Below are 22,823 nucleotides of genomic sequence, written 5' to 3'. Positions count from 1 at the left end.
CTCTGTGACTTGCAACACATCCTGACAACATCCCACACTGATCAGAATGCGTGGGGATGGTTGGATTGGCTGAACCTGGGAGGCATGAAACAACTATTAGTAAAAGGACTAATGATTTTCTTTGTTGTAATGATATTTCTGGCTGTGCTCGTTTGTTGTGTCTTCCCCTGCTTCAAAGCTATGACTAACAAACTGATTTCAGGAATATTTGTACAACAAATGTTGACTCGAGAAATTATGATGGAACCTAAGTACCAACCTCTAACCCAAGTTGAGAAAGATGAATATTCATGTCTGTGATCTGTACGGTGACGTTGAATGACGGTTGAACTAGAAAATGTGAAAGCAAGATAGCTCTACCTGAATAAAGAGACGAATGTTTGTATCGTGATAAAATGTGAAAAACAGCAGGGAAATGTTAGGGTTGAACGATGTTTTCATAATGTTATAATGTTATAAATGTTTTAAAGAGGAAAGATTCTCTGAGACCTCGGATTCACTCTCCTTGCGCAAGAAAATGTTGAATCCGTGTCTCTTTGTGTTTGAAGTCTACTACGGTCTGTTTGAACTAGCGATGGGTTAGCATGACCTGTCTTACAACCAGGTTGAATCAGAATATAGTATTTAACCCAACTCGACACCTGCTGTTGCTTACAGCACATTGATTAAAAATACAAATAGGAAAACTCTGCAGTCTGAGTCCAGGTTCATGAGAAAAGTTTTTGATTTCTGATGCATTTTTTCTTTTTGATGGTTTTACACACCAAGGACTTTATGGACTGGGTGAGTGTGATGGCATCCGTTCCTGAGGGAGAATAAACCGGCCTGGACATGGTCAACGTCAGTGTTAAGGTGCTTGGAGGTGTTTCAGTTAGGTACAGTGTGACAGCCCTCCCATTCTGGTAGCTGGGTCGTCAGCTGATGTGCTCTCTCATCCCCCACTCCATGCTGGCTCCACCAGCCAGGCTCCACCAGCCAGGCTCCACCAGCATGGCGTCGGGATGAGAGAGCACAATACAAAAACCAGATGTCCTGGTTTTTGTATTGTAATTTGTATACAATGCCTTCGCATACTTTCCCCTCACCCACACATTGCATACACCACTGCAGACTTCCATACTCCATTGTTTAATTCTGTATATGGTTTTATATCGTTAAATAAACATTCCTTTTTGCTTTTTGATTCATGCATGTTTTTTTTGTCACTGACCTTGAGCCAGGTTGTGACAACAGGGTCACAGTAACTTGATGATTATGCTAAACATGAGAAACTAACTCTCACGTTTTAGGAAAGGACAATAATCCTGCTGCTGTAAGTTCATGCAGCAATGATAATCTATGTCTCTGAGTAAGACAGGCAGGCCACAGGGAAAACTCATGAATTCCATGAACTGACCTGACATGCATCCACTTTGCCCTCGGTGTATCCAGCACAGAGCATCCTTGGTGTGATCTCTCCATTGTACATGCAGGAACTGTTGCACTTTTTTTGTGCTTATCAATGGAACTGGAGCTTCTTTTAAAGTGTCCGGGATGTGAACTACCACAGAAAGTCAAAGAAATGTACTTTAAGTGTACCACTGAAGAGCGTATTTGCCAACATGGTGTGGGTAACCATAGTACACATACAGTAGTAAAGTATAATGCTAAACATGATGATGTACAGTAATTATAATATAATGATAGTATAATGTGTCATAAACATTCATAAGGTATACTATAATTACTTCAATCATGTCGTAGATCCAGCCTAGAAATTCTGCCACCTTGGTATAGACACCAGGATGGTTTGGCTCAGCACACCCTGTGCCCCAGCTGACCACGCCCACCAGTCTCCACACATTGTCAGTCCTACACACCATTGAAATGCGCCGCAGACAGGACAGAGGGGTACACACAGACACACACACACACACACACACACACACACAATCTTACAATCTTGTAAGTGCTTTGTAATAGCCTACATCTGATACTATGTCTGCATCATGTGCCCAGGAAAGAATTGTGTCTGTCATTTAAATTAACTTCTATGTGTCTGTCCATTTCAAGGGTCAGTACAAATCACCAGGACGCAGAGCTAATCCTACAGATCGGGACTCATGGCCACCTAGCTCAAGTAAGAAACACTGCTGGCTTTGAAAGAAAAGTAGAAGCAATGTATTGCCTCAATATAACCATAGAAAAAGTGACTGTTTACTCTATTGTCTCTGTGGTCATAGAGCCTCAAATCACATAAAACCATTTACATACAGTATGTCTTCATGTGATTTGAGGCTATGACATAATAAATGTAATTCCACGAGTACAATAGATATGTCATTGTCCATCAATTGCCTTTTGCATTATGAAATGCATTTGCTCCATTATTTGTTTTGTCAACAGCTTGTGACTGTTTTATTTATTTATTTGTGTTCAGAAATTGCTCACTCTCTCAGTAGCCCGGGACTGGACTCCTCCTCAGTGTCTACCAAAGCACTGTACTTCACTGATCGCTCTCTCACACCCTTCCTGGTCAACATCCCCAAAAGGTAGAACTCAGAGTCCCTCTATGTGATCCAAGCAACAACTGTCTAACTGCATGTGTGCCTTTGTGTAACTGAATTGTGCAGTGCTGCAGGTAGCATGTGATATGTGGTTGTGTGGACGTGTGTTGCTCCTTGGTCTAAAGGCAGACATTTGGTTCTCCCACGCATGACTTGGGTTAGAATCTCATCCCGCCCACAGATGCGTATGTGTGCCCATACATGGTAGAGTGGCAAAATCGGTGTGTTGTTGTGAGGGTATGTGCATGTGTGTGTATTTACTTAGACCAGTGTACCTTGCCCTCTGACAAACTGTGCTGCTGTGCTGTTAGGCTGGGCGAGGTGACGCTGCGGGACTTCAAGGCAGCCGTGGACAGACAAGGCAGCTTCAGATACCACTTCAAAGCCCTGGACCCGGAGTTTGGAACAGTGAAGGAAGAGGTAGGCAATGGGAGCAGTGAATAACTGTAGCCTACAGCTACTTGGGTTTTATACACCCTGGGTTGAATCCTGCTTCGGTCACACTCCTATTTGGTTGGGCTCCTCAGGTGTTCCAGGATGGGGCCCTGGTGCCAGGCTGGGAGGGGAAGATTGTAGCCTGGGTGGAGGAGGACCATGGTGAGAGAAGGTAGAGCTACTGAACGCCATGGCCACAGGCGACCACTAGCCCACAGAACTGCTTGAATTAGTTTTCTGATACAATGAAACCAAGGGAATAGTCCCAAAAGTGCAAACCACACCCATTCCAGGCAGGCTCAAGCAAACACTGAAAGTAATTCAAATCCTTTCAGGTCTGCAAGTCTGAATAATGACCACTGAACTCTGATGCCATAAAGCCTCTTTCAGTATTCAGAAAACCAACAGAAGTAGTTAGATGTTCATAAGAATAGGGACCAATCTATTTATTATTGTTTCCAGATTAAACCACACTTTCACAAATGGGTCTTTCCTGTGGACATTTGATGTAACAGTTTTACATACAAGTTACAGATTGCCAAATGTTAATAAAGTTGTTCTCAGACAATTCTGATGTTTTAATAAATATGTATTACTGCATGAACATTGATTATTTGTGAGTTATTTCCCATGCATGTCAATGGATTATTATTGTCAATGGATTAATATTGGATCAAATATATTTTGAAGTAAAGCTACAATGGTCATGTAGTAACATCATTTAACTTGAGTCATACATGTTATTGAGAATGTCTTTATTGAAGAACTGATTGCATAACAAAGTAAAAAAGTAAATACAAATAAACAGCAGACACACAATTTGTGTTAATCCATAAAAGTTATGTCAATATGAAAATCATATGCCCAGGTATGCCCATATTCAATTCATGGAGTTGTGTACTTCAGTGGAGCCATGGATGCATAGCAGGAGTTCAGCTTCTGGTTTTCAATTTATATTGAGTAATTGCATTTGCTGATCTAATTGAGTGATTCCATGAAAAATAGACATTTGCAAAGCCAGTGTTTGTTTCTTCTTGTTGAACCTGGCAGAAGCTGTCTCCTCAATCACAGTCTCTGGGAGATACAGGTGTAGATGATACAGATCTGCCACTTCCAATATGACATCATACTACAGAAAAACATGTACAGTACTGTCAGACCCACAAGATATGCACATATTAACCAATTATATACAATGGGAAGAACAGTTAGACAGATTAAGTTTTACATTTACATTTTTGCCATTTAGCACATAGCTTTATCCAAAGCGACTGACAACAAATACATTTGTCTTAGTAAGTGAATCATCTATCCATCAGTCATCGCAAGAAAAGTAATTTCTACTCAGGCCAGGGGCCATTGGCAGTCATAATGCTAGAAGATTATTTTTTTTTATTTTTTTTTAATGTTCATACAGTAGAGAAACAAACAGGTTTATGGTTTATCTGTACCAGACCTGGGTTCAGATATTATTTGAAATCATGTCTTTCAAATTAGCAATGCTTGATTCAGTTTGTCTGGCACAATTGAAGCAATGGGATAGTTATAAAAGTGTAAACCATGCCCATCTGGTACGCAGGCTCAAGCAAACACAACAGTCACAATACATTTCACCTCTGATTGGAAACAGAGTGAGCCCTACCTGGGAGATGCTGAGCTGGCATTCAGAGGTGGAGCAAACCCCTGGTAGCTGCACAGTCAGCAGCATGCTCCGAGAGAGGCCACTGGGATGAGAGTTCACTGTGAGCTGGTACTGTGGCTTCTGGGGCTGGGACGTTACTGTACTGGAGATCACCTGTTGCAAAACAGCATTGGGACACCCAAGGGACGACATAGCTAGTACTCCTGTTGTTGAGGAGGGAAATTGTTTAGTATTTGAACTGAGATAAAGTAAGTTATTGAAAGATAAATAGTAAAAACTAGCTTAGCTAGCAAAAATAGTTACAACAGCTTAATCACAGATATTTCAGATGCCATGTCACTGTCTGGCACATCGCGACAGTGGCGCACTGCAAGTGTTGCTGTCTCGGTAGCTAATTGGTCGCTAGTTCACTATTGAACTACTGACTACTGACTCGGTAAATGATTAGATTGCTAATTCCCTTGCTAACATCTTTAGAAGACAGTAACTAACACAGAAATAACTCACAGAAATCGCTCAAGGAAGTTCTTGCGTGCGATTCTTCAGCTATTAGCTATTAGCTGTAAACAATATTGAGTGTGGCGACTTGTTACTATGGAAACAAGATGAGTAAATTCAAGACAGTGCCCCTGGTGGAGAGAACAGGACTGACGCGACCGAAGGACAGGTGATTTGGCTCTCAATTTGGTGCTTGCTATAAGCTCTCTATTTAGTGCAAGAACGCATTTTGTAACACAGCCAGTGGAGCCCCTAGACTTTTGGGGGCCCTAAGCAAACAACATTATGGAGGCCCCTGGTAAGGGTCTTAGGCGGGTGACGATGTGGACATTTTAAAATGTATTTATTTCCCTGACACTAAAATATAATACGGTTTTACGAAGTTCGCGCATATGCGCCCGCTCGTGTGTGTGTAAGTAAAAAAAACTGTCTGAAAGACTAGCGTCTGTTTTACAAAGGAGCCCTGGCCAAGACAGCCACAATACAACAATTACATTTGACATAATAAAAGCACATAAAAACATGCAAAGCACATTACATAAAAACAGTAAAAACAGTACATGACCACAGGTACAGTAGCACACCTAGTACACATTGCGACATACTGGACCACAAGTAGCATACAAATTACATGCAACATGGAGCATGTAAATGATGCATGTAAATGCATGTAAATGATGGATCTTATCATGAATCATTTTTAAAGGCTTTAATATAGGCTACATGATGTATTAACTATTTGTATTTTGTACCCAGATGTCAAATAAATACGTAACAAATGAATAGTTAACTTTAAAAAAAAAATGCCCCGCTGAACCAATGAGAAGGACGGGGGGGCGGTGCTTCCCATCGGTCCGGCCTATCAGTGTCCTAGATTTGCCGCTCGCTCCGGGCGGCACATAGAATCCGTTCTATGGATAAAGGTCTCCAGACGTTTGGAGCGAGAGCAAAGCGGAAGTGGAATCGGCTGGCACCGCGAGACTAGCCAGCTATCAATAAACTACAATTCATCAGAGCAATATCGCGTCGTCTCCCTGTCATCAGAATGATCACGCCCCTTTTTGGGTGATAGAAGGGGAGAAGTTTGACTGGCGGTCAATGGGAATTTCTGGTCTTCGCTACTTTAATCCGATAAAATAAGAAAACCGTAGTGCTTTTTAGATATTAGGAGCCCAAATCCGATGGCCAGTTAGGCAAACTATATTATAGTGTCGTTGCCGATCAATGATCGACGTCGTTATATAGAGAAAATAATGAAATAGGGGTTAATTCATCAGAGCAGTCATACGTCATCTCCCTGTCATCAGGGATTTGTAGTTCTTCATTTGATTTGCCGTGTAAATCCCCAGACTGCCCAAATCCGATTGCCAGTCAGGCAAACAATTATATAGTGTCGTTGCCGATCAATGATCGACGTCGTTATATGGAGAACATTTATGAAATAGGCAATGAATGTGTGTCCTTTCAGTCTGCCTCCATGAACCACCCGACCCAAAGGCCTGAGGTTTTGATTGATTGAAAACTTTATTAGAATGTTTGCAGAAGTAGGTACATGAAAGTACATATTACATACAAGGTCAAACTAAGAGGATAAAAACCCAAGAAAGCCACTGGCTTATTTCAATTGGGGTCCTTGATTTTCAATTCATCGTTACATGTAAGACAGACATAAGAAAAGAACTAGTACTATCTACATGATAATACAGACAAATAACTATTACTATCTACAAGATAAACGTACATCCATCATGGGAAGAACAATACAACAAAACATAAGGTATGTACAGCGGGTAGGACAGGTGGGGACATACACCACAGGTGGGGGCGGGGGACAAAACACAAAGTATGTACAGTGGGTAGTTCAGGTCTTTTAATCTGATTTTTGTTTTAGAGGGTCCAGTTACGGATTGCAGCCTCCTGTAAATGTTTTTTGAGAGTGTCTTTGAAGGTGGGCAGTGTTTTGCACTCCTTTAAGATTATAGGAAGGGCGTTCCACATCTTTACTGCATAGTTTGCAAACGAGTTTAAACCCTTGTTTGTGGTGCAACGCGGTTGAACGTGGTTCGTGGAGCTTCCTCTGGTGTTGTAAGTGTGGACGTTGTTCACTTTTTGGAAGTATGTTGACAGGTACTTGGGTGTCTTTGTGGTGTAGCGTATCTTGAAGACTAGGCCCAGTGCAAGCTGCTGCACTCTGTCAACTACTCGTAGCCAATCAAGGCTCAAAAAATGAGCAGCGGTTAGATGTGTCCTAGGGTTGAGGCCTAGCAGAAGCCTAACCAGTTTATTTTGGGCTGTCTGGAGTCTTGTTTTATGGGCCTTTGTGGTTCTATAGTACCATGATGTTACGGCATAGTCGAAGTGACATTGAATGAGAGCTCCTGATAGGGTCCTCAGTGTGTTTTTACTGACAAGTGAGGATATCCTGTACAAGAATCTAGTTTTATGGTTCACTTTTTTGATTACTTTTGCTGCCATTTTATCTCCGGAAAGATTTGCCTCTAAGATGGAGCCCAGGTATGTAATATCCTCTTTTCTTGTGATATTAATGTTACCCACTTTTATTTTAAAATTTTCAGCCTTTCTGAGTTTAGATGGGGATCCGTATAGGATGGTTTCAGTTTTACCTAGGTGTATTGATAGTTTATTGTCAGCTAGCCAGATGCAGATTCTACTCAGTTCAGTGCTTAGCGCTTTTTCCACCTGCAATATGTCCCTGTCAGAGACCAGCAGAGCCGAGTCATCCGCGAACAGGAACAAATTGCAATTACATGCTGATGACATGTCATTCACATATATTAGGAACAGTAAAGGTCCCAAAATGCTTCCTTGTGGAACGCCGCAGGTCACTGGGAGGGGGGGGGACAGTGTACCGTTCACACTAACCACCTGTTCCCTCCCCTCTAAGTAGGATTGCATCCAGCTCACCGATGTTCTATCGAACCCAATTGCTTTCAGTTTATCTAACAATATGTGGTGATCTACTGTGTCGAAGGCCTTCTGGAGGTCCAGCATGACCATGCCGCAGTACTTGCCCGAGTCCACCTCATGGTTGATGTGGTCGTTCAAATAGAGAAGGCATGTGTCAGTGGAATGGGATGTTCTGAATCCTGATTGAAATTCATACATCAGCTTTTTTTCGGTAAGGTACCTATCGACCTGTTCATAAACTATTTTTTCAATAAGTTTCGAGATGGAATTAAGAATAGAAACAGGTCGGTAGTTGCCTGGGTCTAATTTGCTTCCTTTTTTATACAGTGGGGTTACCCTTGCTATTTTAAAGTCAAGGGGGACGTGTCCCTGTTTGATGGAGAGGTTTATTATGTGGGTGATGATTGGGGTAATGGAGGCAGCTGAGTCTTTTAGAAATCTGGCTGGAATATTGTCATGGCCCGTGGCCTTTTCTGAGTGTAGAGCGCCTAGCTTTTTAAACACCTCATCGTTTGACACCATGGAGAGTTTAAAATCATCATTGCGTACACCCAGTTTATTGTAGAAATCACGGATGTGCTCTACACCATAACGCCCTGAGTGGGGTGGTAGATTGTTAACTAATTTAGTGGCTATGGTTGTAAAGAAAGTGTTTAAGCACTTAGCCACATCCAGCTTGTCTGTAAGGAGAGAATCACCAGATTTTATGCTGATGTTTGTAGACCTGGTTTTGAGTTTTTGACTGCAACCTAGTTGGCTATTAAGTAGCTTCCAAAGGTCACGTGGTTTGTTTAAGTTTTCTTCGATTTTGTTATCGAGGTATTCTTTCTTAGCAGATTTGGTCATGGTAATTACCTGATTGCATAGTTTGTTGCATTGTTTTTTAATTTTCTCAAAGTGGGTTTTGTGATCTTCGTTTAAGTGTTTCACTAATTTTGATTTGCATTTTTGAACTTCAGAGCATTTTAGGTCTCTGACTTTCATAGCATTTAGAATGTCCGAATTCATCCATGGTTCCGATCGGGTTTTAACCCTGGTGGTTCTCATGGGGGCTATACTGTCAATAATATTTAGGAATTTGGTTTTGAAACCTAGCCATGCCTCTTCAACCTGTGTGCATTTTAGTTCATCAAACCAGTCTTGATTCTCCAGTTTATGGTTTAAGGCCTCACTAGAATAGGATTTAAGGGATCTAGTGGTTACAGTTTTATGACCGCCAGCCTTGGGTTTATGTTTTTTACGAGTGCAAAAGATCATGTAATGATCACTTAGCCCACATACAATAACCCCACTCTTGGAGATTTTGGACTCATCCGATGTTAGAATGAGATCTATGGTGGTTTGAGTAGAAATACACACCCTAGTGGGTTTGGTAATTTGTTGACGGAGACCGTGTAATTCAGAAAACCTAGTGAAGGATTTGAAAACGGATGCTTCATTTCTGAGCATGTCCGTGTTCAAATCTCCAATAAGAATCTTTTCCACACAGTCAACGTCATCCATGCACCCCTCAAGAATATCATAGAAATCACTCTGATCGGGAGGTCTGTAGATAGTACCAACCAGCACCGGTTTTGTTTTGTTAAAGATAATTTCAACCCAAACAGATTCTAATTTGTCATGATTCAGGTCATCACGGGTGTTAAAGATAATATCGTTGTGAATGTACATGCAGACACCACCCCCAAACCTGTTTCTGTCGTTTCTGATGACTGTGTAGTTAACTATTTCAATCTCTGGGTCTTTGATGGATTCATCAAACTTGGTCTCAGAGAAGGTGTTGTAGGAGGTATGATTTAGGGGGTATTTAGTATAACAGGTGTAACATACTGTGTGTTGTCTCTCTACACCACACTAACACACTGATGTGATTCGCTTTCTGTATCCGTCGTGTCCCAACGGAGTTGCCGTAGGTCGCGTCCAGCAACCAGAAATAAACTACATGTCTACAGTAAAGTCGTGTCCGTGTCTGTCAAGTACATTACATGGTGTCAGAAGCGAAAACTAAGAGAAAATGGCATACTCGCATTTTGAACACCCCAAAATCGACTGGGAGGCTCCTGATTTGTATCAAGAGTTTGAAAGATTCAGAAGTCACGTTGAGTTCGTCTTTGAGGGTCCGCTCGCGGAGCTAGAAGCTAAGAAGCAAGCCGGCTGGCTAGGTACGTGGGTCGGCGAGCAAGGCAGAGAAATCTACAAGACGTTAGCCTGGGCTGATGGCAAGAGAGCAGATCCATCTAAAGTGCTGGATAAGTTTGCCAGCTACATCAGGCCAAGAAAAAACAAGCGGATAGCCAGGCATCGTTTCAAGCAACGGAAACAAGGACCAAGTGAAGGTTTCGACAACTTCGTAAAAGATTTGAGAATCATTCTCATGGACTGTGACTACCCCGACTCCGACGACATGCTGGTCGATGCAATCATCGCGGGAGTTCGAGAAAAACGGGTCCAAGAAACACTGCTGGATAAAGGTGAGGCGCTAACGCTACCTAAAGCTATAGAAATCCCCCAGCGGTTTGAAATGTCACAGAAACAGATAAAAATCGTCAGAGAAGAGGATTCACAAGTCTCAGCAGTATCTGTTAAGCCAAAATACACAGTGCCAAATAAGAAAATGTACAATGAAGGACAGACAAAACCTGTGTATCAGAAGAAGGCTCCAGAAAACCAACAGGGAAGCTGCGCAAGCTGTGGGAGAGACCCCCAGCATAAGTGGAACATGGGGAAGTGCCCAGCTAAAGGCTCAGAGTGTTCCTACTGTCACAAACCAAACCACTGGATGGCAGTGTGTCGCAAGCGTGCAGTTAGCTCTGTGAGTGTTGAGCCAGATCAGGATGACGAAATTCTGAATATAAATCTAGCACAGACAGATAACCCGGAGAATGATAAATGGACGGTAGGCCTAAAAATACTGTCTCAGCAAGTGCCGTTTAGGATCGACACAGGCGCTAAGTGTAATACACTAACCGTAGACAGCTATCAGTCACTAATGCACACAGGTGAGCTAAAACGCTCTAGTAGAGTACTCCGCTCGTATACTAATCATAAGATTAAGCCTGTAGCTGCAGTTGATCTACAGATGGCATACAAAAAGTGTGAAGTGAGCGCTGAATTTGAAATAGTAGACATAGCGCAGGAGAATGTGCTCAGTGGAGCTTCAGCAGAGGCTTTAGGCCTTATTGCTCGTCTTGACTCACTTCAAAGCAGTGTAGCCACCACAACACAACGCATGCCAGCTGGTCTGGATGAGTTTCCAGAGCTACAACGTACCACAGGCACCTTGCCAGGAAAATACACCATCAAACTGGATGAAGATGCAAAGGGTGTGGTCCACGCTGTCCGTCGACAGCCAGCTGCGCTCAGAGAAAAGATAGTAGAAAAGCTACATGAGATGGAGAAAGATGGCTTCATCACCAAAGTTGAACAGCCCACAGAATGGGTTAGCTCTATGGTAGCCGTAGTCCGTAATGGCAAGATAAGAATCTGCATAGATCCAAGTGATTTAAATCTGGTCATAAAAAGGGAACACCACCCAATGCGCACCGTAGAGGAGGTAGTTTCAAGAATACCTAATGCTAAAATATTCTCAGTGTTAGATGCTAAGTCAGGATTTTTGCAGATAGAACTGGATGAAGCCTCATCCTTTCTAACAACCTTTAACACTCTGATAGGAAGGTTTAGATGGCTGAGACTCCCATTTGGAATAAAATGTGCCCCAGAAATCTTCCAGCGCATCATGGATGAGATGCTCGAGGGCATAGCTGGAGCAATAAGTGTCATGGATGATATCCTAATAGCAGCCCCCACAGTCCAGGAGCACGATGCAATCCTCCGCAGAGTGGCTGAAAGAGCTACAAGCTACAATCTGAGACTCAACTTCCACAAATGTCACATCCGACAAGCATCAGTGCCGTATGTGGGACATCTGATAACAGCTGCTGGTCTCCAGCCAGACCCCGCAAAAGTGGAAGCGGTTCGGTACATGACGCCACCGACAGACAAAGAAGGTGTCAAACGCTTTGTGGGCTTTGTAACATATTTGTCAAAGTTCATACCAAACCTCAGTGAAGTGGATGCCCCGCTGCGTCAGCTTCTCAAACACGACGTGGAGTTTGCATGGCAGCCAGCTCAGCAGCAAGCCTTTGACAGGCTCAGGGAGTTGTGCACGCATCCTCCAGTGCTGAAGTTTTTTGATCCTGCTAAGCCTGTCGAGATACACAGTGATGCAAGCAGCAGTGGATTAGGAGCTGTCCTGCTCCAGGACGGTCATCCAATAGCATTCTCCTCGAGGTCACTGACTGACACAGAGACGCGTTATGCGCAAATCGAAAAGGAGATGCTCTCCATTGTGCACGCATGCATCAAGTTTCACAACTACATATTTGGAACACATGTCACAGTGTACAATGACCACAAGCCACTCGAAGATATCTTTAAAAAATCACTGCTGGCCACTCCCATGCGCATCCAGAGAATGCGTCTGTCGCTGCAGTGGTACGACTTGACAATCAAGTACAGAAGAGGAAAAGACATGGAGCTGCCCGACACACTATCCAGAGCACAGCTCCCAGAGAACACACCAGAGTTAAGCGGACTAGAGTGTGTCTCCATGCTCAACTATGTTGCAGTAAGTGACCAGAAGTACACAGAGCTGAAAGACAGCACAAGAGAAGAACTAATCTGTCTCCAGCAAACAATTCACCACGGCTGGCCTGAACACAGACGGGAAGTGCCCATTCATGTTCAGCCATATTGGGACTCAAGAAGTCAGCTAGTGTTGTCTGATGGAATCATCTATAAAGGACTGCGTATAGTAGTGCCCCCCACCATGCGTGAGCACATGCTAAAGCTCATACACCAGTCTCACCTAGGCATGGTGAAAAGCAAACAGCGGGCACGTGAAGTGCTATACTGGCCAGGCATGAGTGCAGAAATTGAAGAAATGGTCAGAAACTGTAGCAAGTGTGCAGACTTTCAAAACAAGCTGCCCAGACAACCCCTCAAACCCACTGAAACACCAGAGCTGCCATTTGAAGAGGTAGCATCAGATCTGTTCGAGTTCGAAAGCAAGCAGTACATCCTACTTGTCGATTACTACTCAAAATTCATTGAAGTAGATGTACTGAAAGACATGCGAAGCCGCACCGCCATAGAGACTCTGAAAGCTCAGTTCTGCAGACATGGCATTCCCGCCACTCTTCGCACAGACAACGGTCCACAATACTCCTCAGAGGAATTTAAGGACTTCTGCAAGAGCTATGGAATATCACACAAAACATCTTCACCACACACGCCGCACTCAAATGGGGAAGCAGAGCGTGCAGTGCAAACTGTGAAGAGGCTTTGGTGCAAGGCGCCAGACAAACACCTTGCGCTGATGGACTACAGGACGACTCCACTAGAGAAAGTAGGATTGTCGCCAGCTCAGCTACTCATGGGCAGGAGGCCACGTGATAAGCTGCCTACTGCTCGTGAGCTACTTGCACCAAGCGGATATGACCCCCACAAAGTCAAGCGTCTGCTGGACACGAGCAAAGACCTTCAAAAGTTCTACTACGACCAAAAGAGAGCAGGCAATTCTCGTGTTGCTCTTCAGCCTGGAGATGAGGTTAGGATGCAGCCGCATCCTGGCAACGACAAGTGGTCCCCTGGAGTAATAGTGAAACCCCACAGTGCTCCGCGCTCCTATGTTGTGGACTGTGGAGATAGAGAGTACCGCCGCAACAGTCAACATCTTCGCGTGAGCACTCCAGCCGCTAACCATCCTCGCCGCTGGGTACTGGAAGAACCGTGGACTGAAACATTAGACCCACCCGCCGAGGAGTCACAACCTCCAGCTCTTCCTGGAATACCCCACTCCCCACCCAAACCGCCTCCGAGCCCCACTCGAGCCCAGCCACCTGGACTGAATGTTACTAGGCGGGGCCGAGTTGTTAAACCTCCAGATAGACTCAATCTTTAAGTGATTTATGCCATGGACTGAATCTATAAGTGACTGTTCTGTTTGCACTTAAGTACACTCATTTTCAAGTTATTGCCAAAGTCATTAGCTAAAGTAAAGTTCTCACAATGACTGTTTTTCGTTAATTATTATAGTACTGCAGTTTTGATTTAAAAGGTTTGGAGTGTGTTGTTGTTGCTAAAAGAAGGGAGATGTAACATACTGTGTGTTGTCTCTCTACACCACACTAACACACTGATGTGATTCGCTTTCTGTATCCGTCGTGTCCCAACGGAGTTGCCGTAGGTCGCGTCCAGCAACCAGAAATAAACTACATGTCTACAGTAAAGTCGTGTCCGTGTCTGTCAAGTACATTACAACAGGCTAATGGGTTTATTGTGAGTTTACTTTGATTGTTTGTTTATTGCCTAGATCACCGTATTGAGAAGTCATATGGTTATGGGGGGTGATATTGCAAGGTAATTTAAGCACCTGCGCACCTTGCATGGTGGTAGTGGAGAGAGAGGGGAGCGATGTATTTTTGTTGACCGCATTATACGCATATTCTATACGCATTGTTTGTTATTTTTCTGGTTTTGATCGCTTATGGATTATTTTTGTACGTCGCCAAGTTTGATTGTTCTATTCAATAAATGCTCTAAAACGTACTTTTCATCTCAGCGGATTGTTTGGCGCGTCATACAATTACCAGCCAGACCCTGGTTGCGTCTCTCAGCGACTTTTTACTTTTGGCTCTATCTATCTATCTCGCTACAGGTGTCATATAACCCTAACCCATATCCTGCCATATAAAAGTACCTTATTGAATCTCCAGGTAATGTATTTCTGACATCCATCACTTTTGCTGTCGTTAAGATACTTTATTTTTCTGTTTTGGTAGTCTGTCCAATGTGACAATTGCCCTCCTCCACCGGCCCTAGTTTTGGATCTAGCTTGCTGTTCATTATTTTCATGATAAAACGTCATAACATCTTCATATACACGGTACACCATACAGTAGACATAAGACATGTTCATAAATGTTTATCTTATATGTGTATATGTTTGTGAATATGTGAATATGTTTTCTGTTTTTTTGCACCTTCGGAAGAGCCACTACAATTTCATTGTATAGGCAACTGTACAACGACAATAAAGTCTATTCTATTCTATTCTATACAGGATAAATACTGATTAACAGTAGGCTACTTTGGCAAATGCCCATTGAACAGATTTATTTATTATCCTATCTTAAGAAAACTAATGTAACACTCCCATCTGGAGAAAAAAAAATGTGAAAAAAAAAATTTGGGAAAAAAATTGGAGGCCCTTTTTGTTTGGTGGCCCCAAGCAATTGCCTTGGTTGCCTCTATGGACGGGGCGCCTCTGAACACAGCCTATATCTCTAAGCAATATAATTAAGCAATAAGGCACTTGAGTCCATGCTTTGTCTTGAATAAAGTCACAGCTGAAGGATTGACTAATAACGCCCCTCAGCTGTGACTTTATTCATGATAAAGCATGGCCTCTTGTGTTTGATTGTTTAATTACCTACAAACATGCTTATATTTTGACAGTTTAACTAATTGAGGCATTTCTAAGTTATATTCTTAATTAATCAATGGCTATTTATCATTATTTACAAATATTTGTGTACCAATTGCAAGTTGCCCTTTTAAGAGCAGAAATAGAGAGACAAGTTATACTTGTATGTTGAGCATAATTTATTTTCATTACATGACAAATATAAGGTATAAATATGTTCTCATTATGTGTTTGTTAAAATACAACTTATGACAAACATTTATAGTAAAAAAGATACTGTATTTGCAAGTATAATATACTGTAGATTCAAACAGGAGGAAGATTGTCAGGAGCTTATGTTGCTGTTTGTTCTTTTCCGCTATGAACTGACCATTAATCGTTCTCTTCTTCCATCTCAGTAACTCTGAAATAGAGAAACACATTTTCAATGCAAATGTCTACAAATGTATAATGCAATTTTAAGAAAAAAAAACTGCCCACAATACTGTATATTTTGACATTTGCCAACATGGTGTGGGTAACCATAGTACACATACAGTAGTAAAGTATAATGCTAAACATGATGATGTACAGTAATTATAATATAATGATAGTATAATGTGTCATAAACATTCATAAGGTATACTATAATTACTTCAATCATGTCGTAGATCCAGCCTAGAAATTCTGCCACCTTGGTATAGACACCAGGATGGTTTGGCTCAGCACACCCTGTGCCCCAGCTGACCACGCCCACCAGTCTCCACACATTGTCATCCTGGCAGACAAGTGGACCCCCACTGTCCCCCTGGGGAGATAACAGAAACACACACCCACACTATATTCAGCCCAACACGTCTGTTGTGGTGTACCTTGTTAGTTACCCTGCTGTTGCTTACAGCACATTGATTAAAAATACAAATAGGAAAACTCTGCAGTCTGAGTCCAGGTTCATGAGAAAAGTTTTTGATTTCTGATGCATTTTTTCTTTTTGATGGTTTTACACACCAAGGACTTTATGGACTGGGTGAGTGTGATGGCATCCGTTCCTGAGGGAGAATAAACCGGCCTGGACATGGTCAACGTCAGTGTTAAGGTGCTTGGAGGTGTTTCAGTTAGGTACAGTGTGACAGCCCTCCCATTCTGGTAGCTGGGTCGTCAGCTGATGTGCTCTCTCATCCCCCACTCCAGCCAGGCTCCACCAGCCAGGCTCCACCAGCATGGAGTGGGGATGAGAGAGCACAATACAAAAACCAGATGTCCTGGTTTTTGTAATGTAATTTGTATACAATGCCTTCGCATACTTTCCCCTCACCCACACATTGCATACACCACTGCAGACTTCCATACTCCATTGTTTAATTCTGTATATGGTTTTATATCGTTAAATAAACATTCCTTTTTGCTTTTTGATTCATGCATGTTTTTTTTGTCACTGACCTTGAGCCAGGTTGTGACAACAGGGTCACAGTAACTTGATGATTATGCTAAACATGAGAAACTAACTCTCACGTTTTAGGAAAGGACAATAATCCTGCTGCTGTAACTTCATGCAGCAATGATAATCTATGTCTCTGAGTAAGACAGGCAGGCCACAGGGAAAACTCATGAATTCCATGAACTGACCTGACATGCATCCACTTTGCCCTCGGTGTATCCAGCACAGAGCATCCTTGGTGTGATCTCCCCATTGTACATGCAGGAACTGTTGCACTTTTTTGTGCTTATCAATGGAACTGGAGCTTCTTTTAAAGTGTCCGGGATGTGAACTACCACAGAAAGTCAAAGAAATGTACTTTAAGTGTACCACTGAAGAATTTAGTTTATTTGTCTTTTTTTGTGCATAATTATTTATTTTTTTAAGTGTGGGAAATCAAGTGAAGACATTGTTATTTAATTGAAAATGTGCTTATGTGTATAAAGGGTTAACAACACAGCAGTACTGTACCATTGTCAGGCTGAGTGTAGCCCCAACCAGAGATCCAGCACTGTGTTCCTCCAGGGAGATCATGTTCATATTGTGGCAGGCATACCGGTCTGATGGTATCTGGAAAGAAAAGAGAATCATATGCAATATTATGGAACATGGATGGCCATTTTAGATACATTTCTGTCAAATTGGAACATGATTTGAAACTGATTGCTATGATCAGATAGCTGAGTGTTCCGCTTCCAGTTAGTAAAGGGGACTACGTGGTGCATACACAATGAGCAATAAGGCTCCCAGTGGTGATGACCTGAGAAATTCAACGGGGTCCGTAGCTTCATCAGGGCAATATCGTTGTCATGGCTCCTGGGATTGTAGTTCTTATTGTAGATTATCTTCTCTACTGCATAACCGGTATACTGAGCCATTTTAGCAGAACTGCGAGTGACAATACCAGCGTAGACCACCCAACTGGACACCTGAGGTAGCCTATAGCTGAAAGGGGGGGGGGTCCATAAGTCCTTAGTGTGTCAATTTTAATATCATTCATTTTGAAACATGAATAGCCATTTTGAGGTCCATTTCTGTGAGACAGTGTGTCTTGGGCCCTGTGCAGACACAAATCCTAGCCCATACTCTCTAGACAGTAAAAGTGTTGGAATGGTGGTGGGAAAAGGGAAAGCAAGACGGTGAAAATTAAACCTACTATTAGGGGGTATTAGTGTGGAGCTATAAACATCTTACGTATCAATTCAATCAGATCTGCAGTATCAAGAGAGTAGGAGCTAGGGGGTTGTTTCTAGACAAGGCTTTGAACAAACTATGACCCTCTCTCCCCAATCTCTGATGTCAGGACACAAGAGTCAGTGACCTCTGACCTCTAATTTCTACGGGGTCAATGGGGCGGGGCTTACTTGTGCACACAGTGGGCTGCGGTGGCCACCCATTGGCTGGTGATGATGGAGCCTCCACAGGTGTGCCGGTTGCTGTAGTAGAGGCTGACTTGCCAGGGCCACCTCCCTAAAGTAGCCTCCACACCACCGATTATCCTGGGCAACTTTGCCCGCGTCCCACACTCTACAGAAGCAATGGAAACAAAAAGGTCCCAAATCACTATACAATTTAACCCTAAGAGCCAACTACACCCACATTTTTTTTATGGCTGTCCCTATAGGATATTATCCATTTGGAGAGAACACTTTTTGATGTCATTGTAAACAGCAGGGACTCGATTCAGAGGCCTCTCATCTCATGTGATTGACCCAAGCATACCATTTAACCAACAGGACATCCTCATAAGGGCAACATTATGCTTCAGACAGGGCTACCTCTCAGGAGACTGTGTTTCAAAATCACCTTATACCACCGTCTACATTCACTACAGTAACTTACCAAAACATTTCAAAGCTATAACCTTCCCTGTGATGCAACTCCCCCTAGATGAAAATGAATAAGTCAGTTAGAGATGCTTGATTACTGTACTTTTATTTTACTGCCCATCTTTGTTTTGTGCATCATGTTCATTCTACCCAAAGATCAATCATCGCCTTACCTGAATTGCCATATACTTTCCAGACTATTCTTCTGTTCTGAGGTAATCTGGATGAAGCCATCGGTGTAGTTTGGCCCGATGTCAGTTAAGTTCACTCCTTTGTGCTTAGTTAGTCTGGAAAGACAATATATTCTCTTTAAAAGCAGATGAAATGGGAAAGGAGTTATTAGAGAAAAGTAATGCCTGACCCATGGGCTATAAAGTAATCCTCACGAGCCATTCACTGTGCATTATATTATCCATCATTAACTGTGACAAATTAAGCTGATGGTAGGAGAATGGATGTCCAGTTAATGGAGGGCTATAAGGGCAGTAATGTCTGATAGGGTCTTTACACACTACAGGGCACTACATGCCTCAGCTGGCTCAGATATTTCCCATTCACATTGTCCTTTCCAGCACTGTTACAGAACCTATGGTGGATGCCATAGGCGCAGTACAGCTTAGCTTGGCTCAGTTCTGTTTCGGCTCTATAGTGTAATTAAGGTAATAATGTCAGTAGTCGGCCAACCTCAGATACCCCAGCTGTCGGCAGACTAACGTCCCTAGAGAGGAGTTCCATCTCTCATAGCACACAGGCAACCAGGTGGGCACCTTCTCTAGCTGGATCTCCAGGAGAGAGTTTTCTGGGCTGATTCTGTAAAACACTGAACCTGATTGATTGAAAATCCCTCCAGAGTCAAACGAGATCAACAGCAATGAGTAAGTAAGTAATGAGATTGAAATACAGAGCAAAACAAACCCTGCTTATATATATATATGTATGTTACGGTACATGTGGGAAGTCGGTACATGTGGGAACACTAGGGTTAGGGTTAGGTGCTAGGATGCTACGGTTAGGGTTAGGGGTAGGGTTAGGGATAGGATTAGAGTTAGGGTTAGACATGCCAGCATGTACTAAGTCGACGTAGCACTAACCCTAGTTTTCCCACATGTACCGTCTTCCCACATGTACCGTAACATAATTATATATATATACACACATTGGATATTGTACATAATAATAACTACTGGATGGTCATTCAGACTGGTCAGTCTTATGCTACAGTAAACAGGTAGGGTAGTCAGTGTACTATGAGTGAGATGCTAAGTATTACAGACCTTTCCTAGGGTCAGCCACAGAGATGTCCTCAGTCACGTTGCAGAAGGACGTCTCTTTGGTATCTCCCAGCCCTGCTGGGCTCTGGGAGGAGGTAGGCCTCAACAGCAATCTCACTGTGTGTGTGTGTGTGTGTGTGTGTGTGTGTGTGTGTGTGAGCACGTGCGCGTGCGTGTGTGCATGTGTCAGTTTGTGCATGTATGTGTGTGTGTGTGTGAGTGAGATAACAACATAGATATGCAGAGTCAATTATAATCCACTGAGTGCAAGGTATACTAACAGACACACAGCACAGTACAGATTCATATCGTTACACTAATATGATATGGTTTGTTGCCCAGTACTGCTTAAGAATCTATGAACTACAAGCAGAATGGCTTACCTAGAAACCAGACTCCCACGGCTAGGCCTCCAAGGAGTCCCACTGCACAAACAGCTGCCAGGAATCTCACCAGTCTATGGGCTGATACTGGAGATCAGATACAATTAAAAACTGACTCGGGATAAACGGAATAGAATGAGAAAACACATGTTAGCTGTCATATACATTTAGACACAGTTGAGAAGATGGTGAAATAAAATGTCCCCATAGAGCTATCGATGTGAGCGTTATACAGATGGATGTGCATGTCTCTTGAGTATAAGGATGTTGACAGGTGACAAAGAAAAATGCTGTATACTTTACAGGCGATTTCATGTTCAGTAGGAGAGGGTTAGTCAGAGAGCTTGTCTACTCTCACATACTGCTGGCTGCATTGCTCCAGTGTTGGTTAGGTGTGGTACTGTACTGTGATTCATGTACAAGAGAAGCAAAAGGTTCTACATGGAACCGAAAAAGAGTTGCCCTACGTGATACCACCACTGAGCCTTACCATGTTTAGTAGACGGAATTCCTCTCAGCCATGTTTGACAGCTCTGGGCTCCTCTGGCCCCTCCCACCTCTGTCTTCTCTGGGTGGAAAGGATGATTGACAGCTACGGGGTTCTCAATAACTGATAATGTGTCTCCTGCAAGACTCTAGAACAAACCAATGGATACATCTCATGTAGAGTCACACACTTGATGTGACAATGAAATCTCTCTCTTCCTGAATGTCCTTCACATTAGCTACCAGATTTAATTAAGAGAACTGCGAAATCAATGGGATCCCACAGGAGTGTTGACCAGGTGTGTGGAGGTGGAATCACAAGTGTCCAGGTGTGTGAGGCACAATGTATCATTCATACTCTAAGGCGATTAACAATCTCAACCCTCGTTTGTGCAGAGCTCTAATTCCTTTTCGTTTGAAACACACTACCACACTCGGCTAGGGTTTCCCTCTCAGGTGGATAAGATAACAACTTATATTCATTAGCAAGTGCAACCCCTTTGAGACGCACACATGATTTTCACTACACAGTCAGAGTTTTTAAAATATTTCTACTGCAAAAAAAAGGTAATATATTTAATAAATCCCCTTTAAATATAATCTGTTAGAATTGAAGGGTGATAAAATATGTAATGTCAAGTACATTCATTCCAGTTTGTGAAGATAGAGCAACCGTTTATGCTCACACTTCCATGAAATGCTACAATAAAATAATAATAAAAAACACAGCTGCAACAACATGTTGTAAACACTTGCTCGTACATGTAAACAACATCTGATATGAAACACAAAGCGTGTCAGCCAGGGCAGGTGAGGAGAGGAGAGGAAGAGAAAGAGAGGTGTTGTTTTAATCATTTCTGACAGAAAGGTTCAAGAGAGAGAAAAAGAGCGAGAATGAGAGACATGCAGTTACCATGTTTTCCTTGTGTGTTGTCCAGAGGAGAGCGTGGCTCTAGCCTCTTCAGTGCTCATCTGTAGGCCTGCTCAACGTCGGGGGGCAGAGATGCGATCCGCTCACAGCGCAGCTGGTGGACCATTTGCCATTTAACAGAATGCAACTGTGGATTTTCCCTTCACAAAGAGACAATGAGGTCAGCAGTGGTGCAAAAGAATGAACCTGTTGTTTTGCCAAGAGGGTCATGGGGCCTATGGAGGCTGGCTGAACCAGTTCTTTGTAAGGGGGAACATCTCCAGAGATACCCCCAAGCCACTGATAGGACAGGACAGGGGTTGCTTAGTAACACCTTTACCTGTGCCAACAGCGCATCCACTTCGCTGTAGAACTTTATTAGCTTCCAACCTGTAGGTCCTGAGTAACGGTCATAATTACAGATTGTTGAAAAGCCTCATATCATGTCAATCCCAGTCATTTTGAATCCAACAGGTATCATCTCTCACCGAGGCACTCAAGAACAAAATGAACACTGTTCTGCCTACTTGGTGACAGATGTGATTTTCTTCTCTTTTTTTAGAAAAGAAAGAAAGACACTCACAGTAATTGTTAATCTTGTCTTTATTTCAGCCTACTGCCTATTATGGGATATAAGAATGGCTACATACACTGTAAGGTACTCTTTTTTTGCAATTAATAAAAACGTCACTCTCCGTTGTACTCAGTGGATTACATTAAACTGTATACATGTTGGAGGATGCATGCAAGGATATTAAACTCACTCTCCCAAAATGTGAGATATTTTTCAACTTAACTCTAATATTATTAATTCTCTATAAAAGACATCAGAAGTCTCCTGGGAAAGTTTTTCTGAAATAGCTCACTGTCATGCTGGAATTATCAAACAACCCGACTTAAAAACTCAATATCATCACACATTTAAATTCAGAACATCAAGGTACAGTAATCGG

General features: G+C 42.7%; 2 protein-coding genes across 2 annotated transcripts; one reads left to right on the top strand and one right to left on the bottom strand.

Moving 5' to 3' along the window:
- Positions 1-1,784: 1,784 nt before the first annotated feature.
- On the top strand, positions 1,785-3,575 carry LOC308154078 (dixin-A-like; the record flags this gene model as incomplete). The annotated part of the gene is made up of 5 exons (XM_080527256.1): positions 1,785-1,844; positions 2,053-2,119; positions 2,420-2,531; positions 2,858-2,966; positions 3,074-3,575. 5 exons carry the CDS (start codon positions 1,785-1,787, stop codon positions 3,155-3,157), a joined length of 432 nt encoding a protein of 143 aa, XP_080383382.1. The 3' UTR covers positions 3,158-3,575.
- Positions 3,576-15,929: 12,354 nt separating this feature from the next.
- Positions 15,930-22,284, bottom strand: tmprss5 (transmembrane serine protease 5; the record flags this gene model as incomplete). The annotated part of the gene is made up of 14 exons (XM_080527255.1): positions 15,930-15,938; positions 16,170-16,322; positions 17,141-17,283; positions 17,463-17,561; positions 17,752-17,936; positions 18,356-18,518; positions 18,834-18,877; positions 18,994-19,107; positions 19,505-19,646; positions 20,095-20,208; positions 20,475-20,555; positions 20,965-21,109; positions 22,090-22,170; positions 22,261-22,284. The coding sequence occupies 14 exons, from the start codon at positions 22,282-22,284 to the stop codon at positions 15,930-15,932; spliced, it is 1,497 nt and encodes a 498-aa protein (XP_080383381.1).
- Positions 22,285-22,823: the final 539 nt, after the last annotated feature.

The sequence above is a fragment of the Nansenia antarctica genome (genome assembly GCF_963989245.1).
Source record: "Nansenia antarctica genome assembly, chromosome: 3".
NCBI lineage: Eukaryota > Metazoa > Chordata > Actinopteri > Argentiniformes > Microstomatidae > Nansenia > Nansenia antarctica.
Note: the sequence above shows the minus strand (reverse complement) of the source record. Positions and strands in the feature narration are given on the sequence as shown.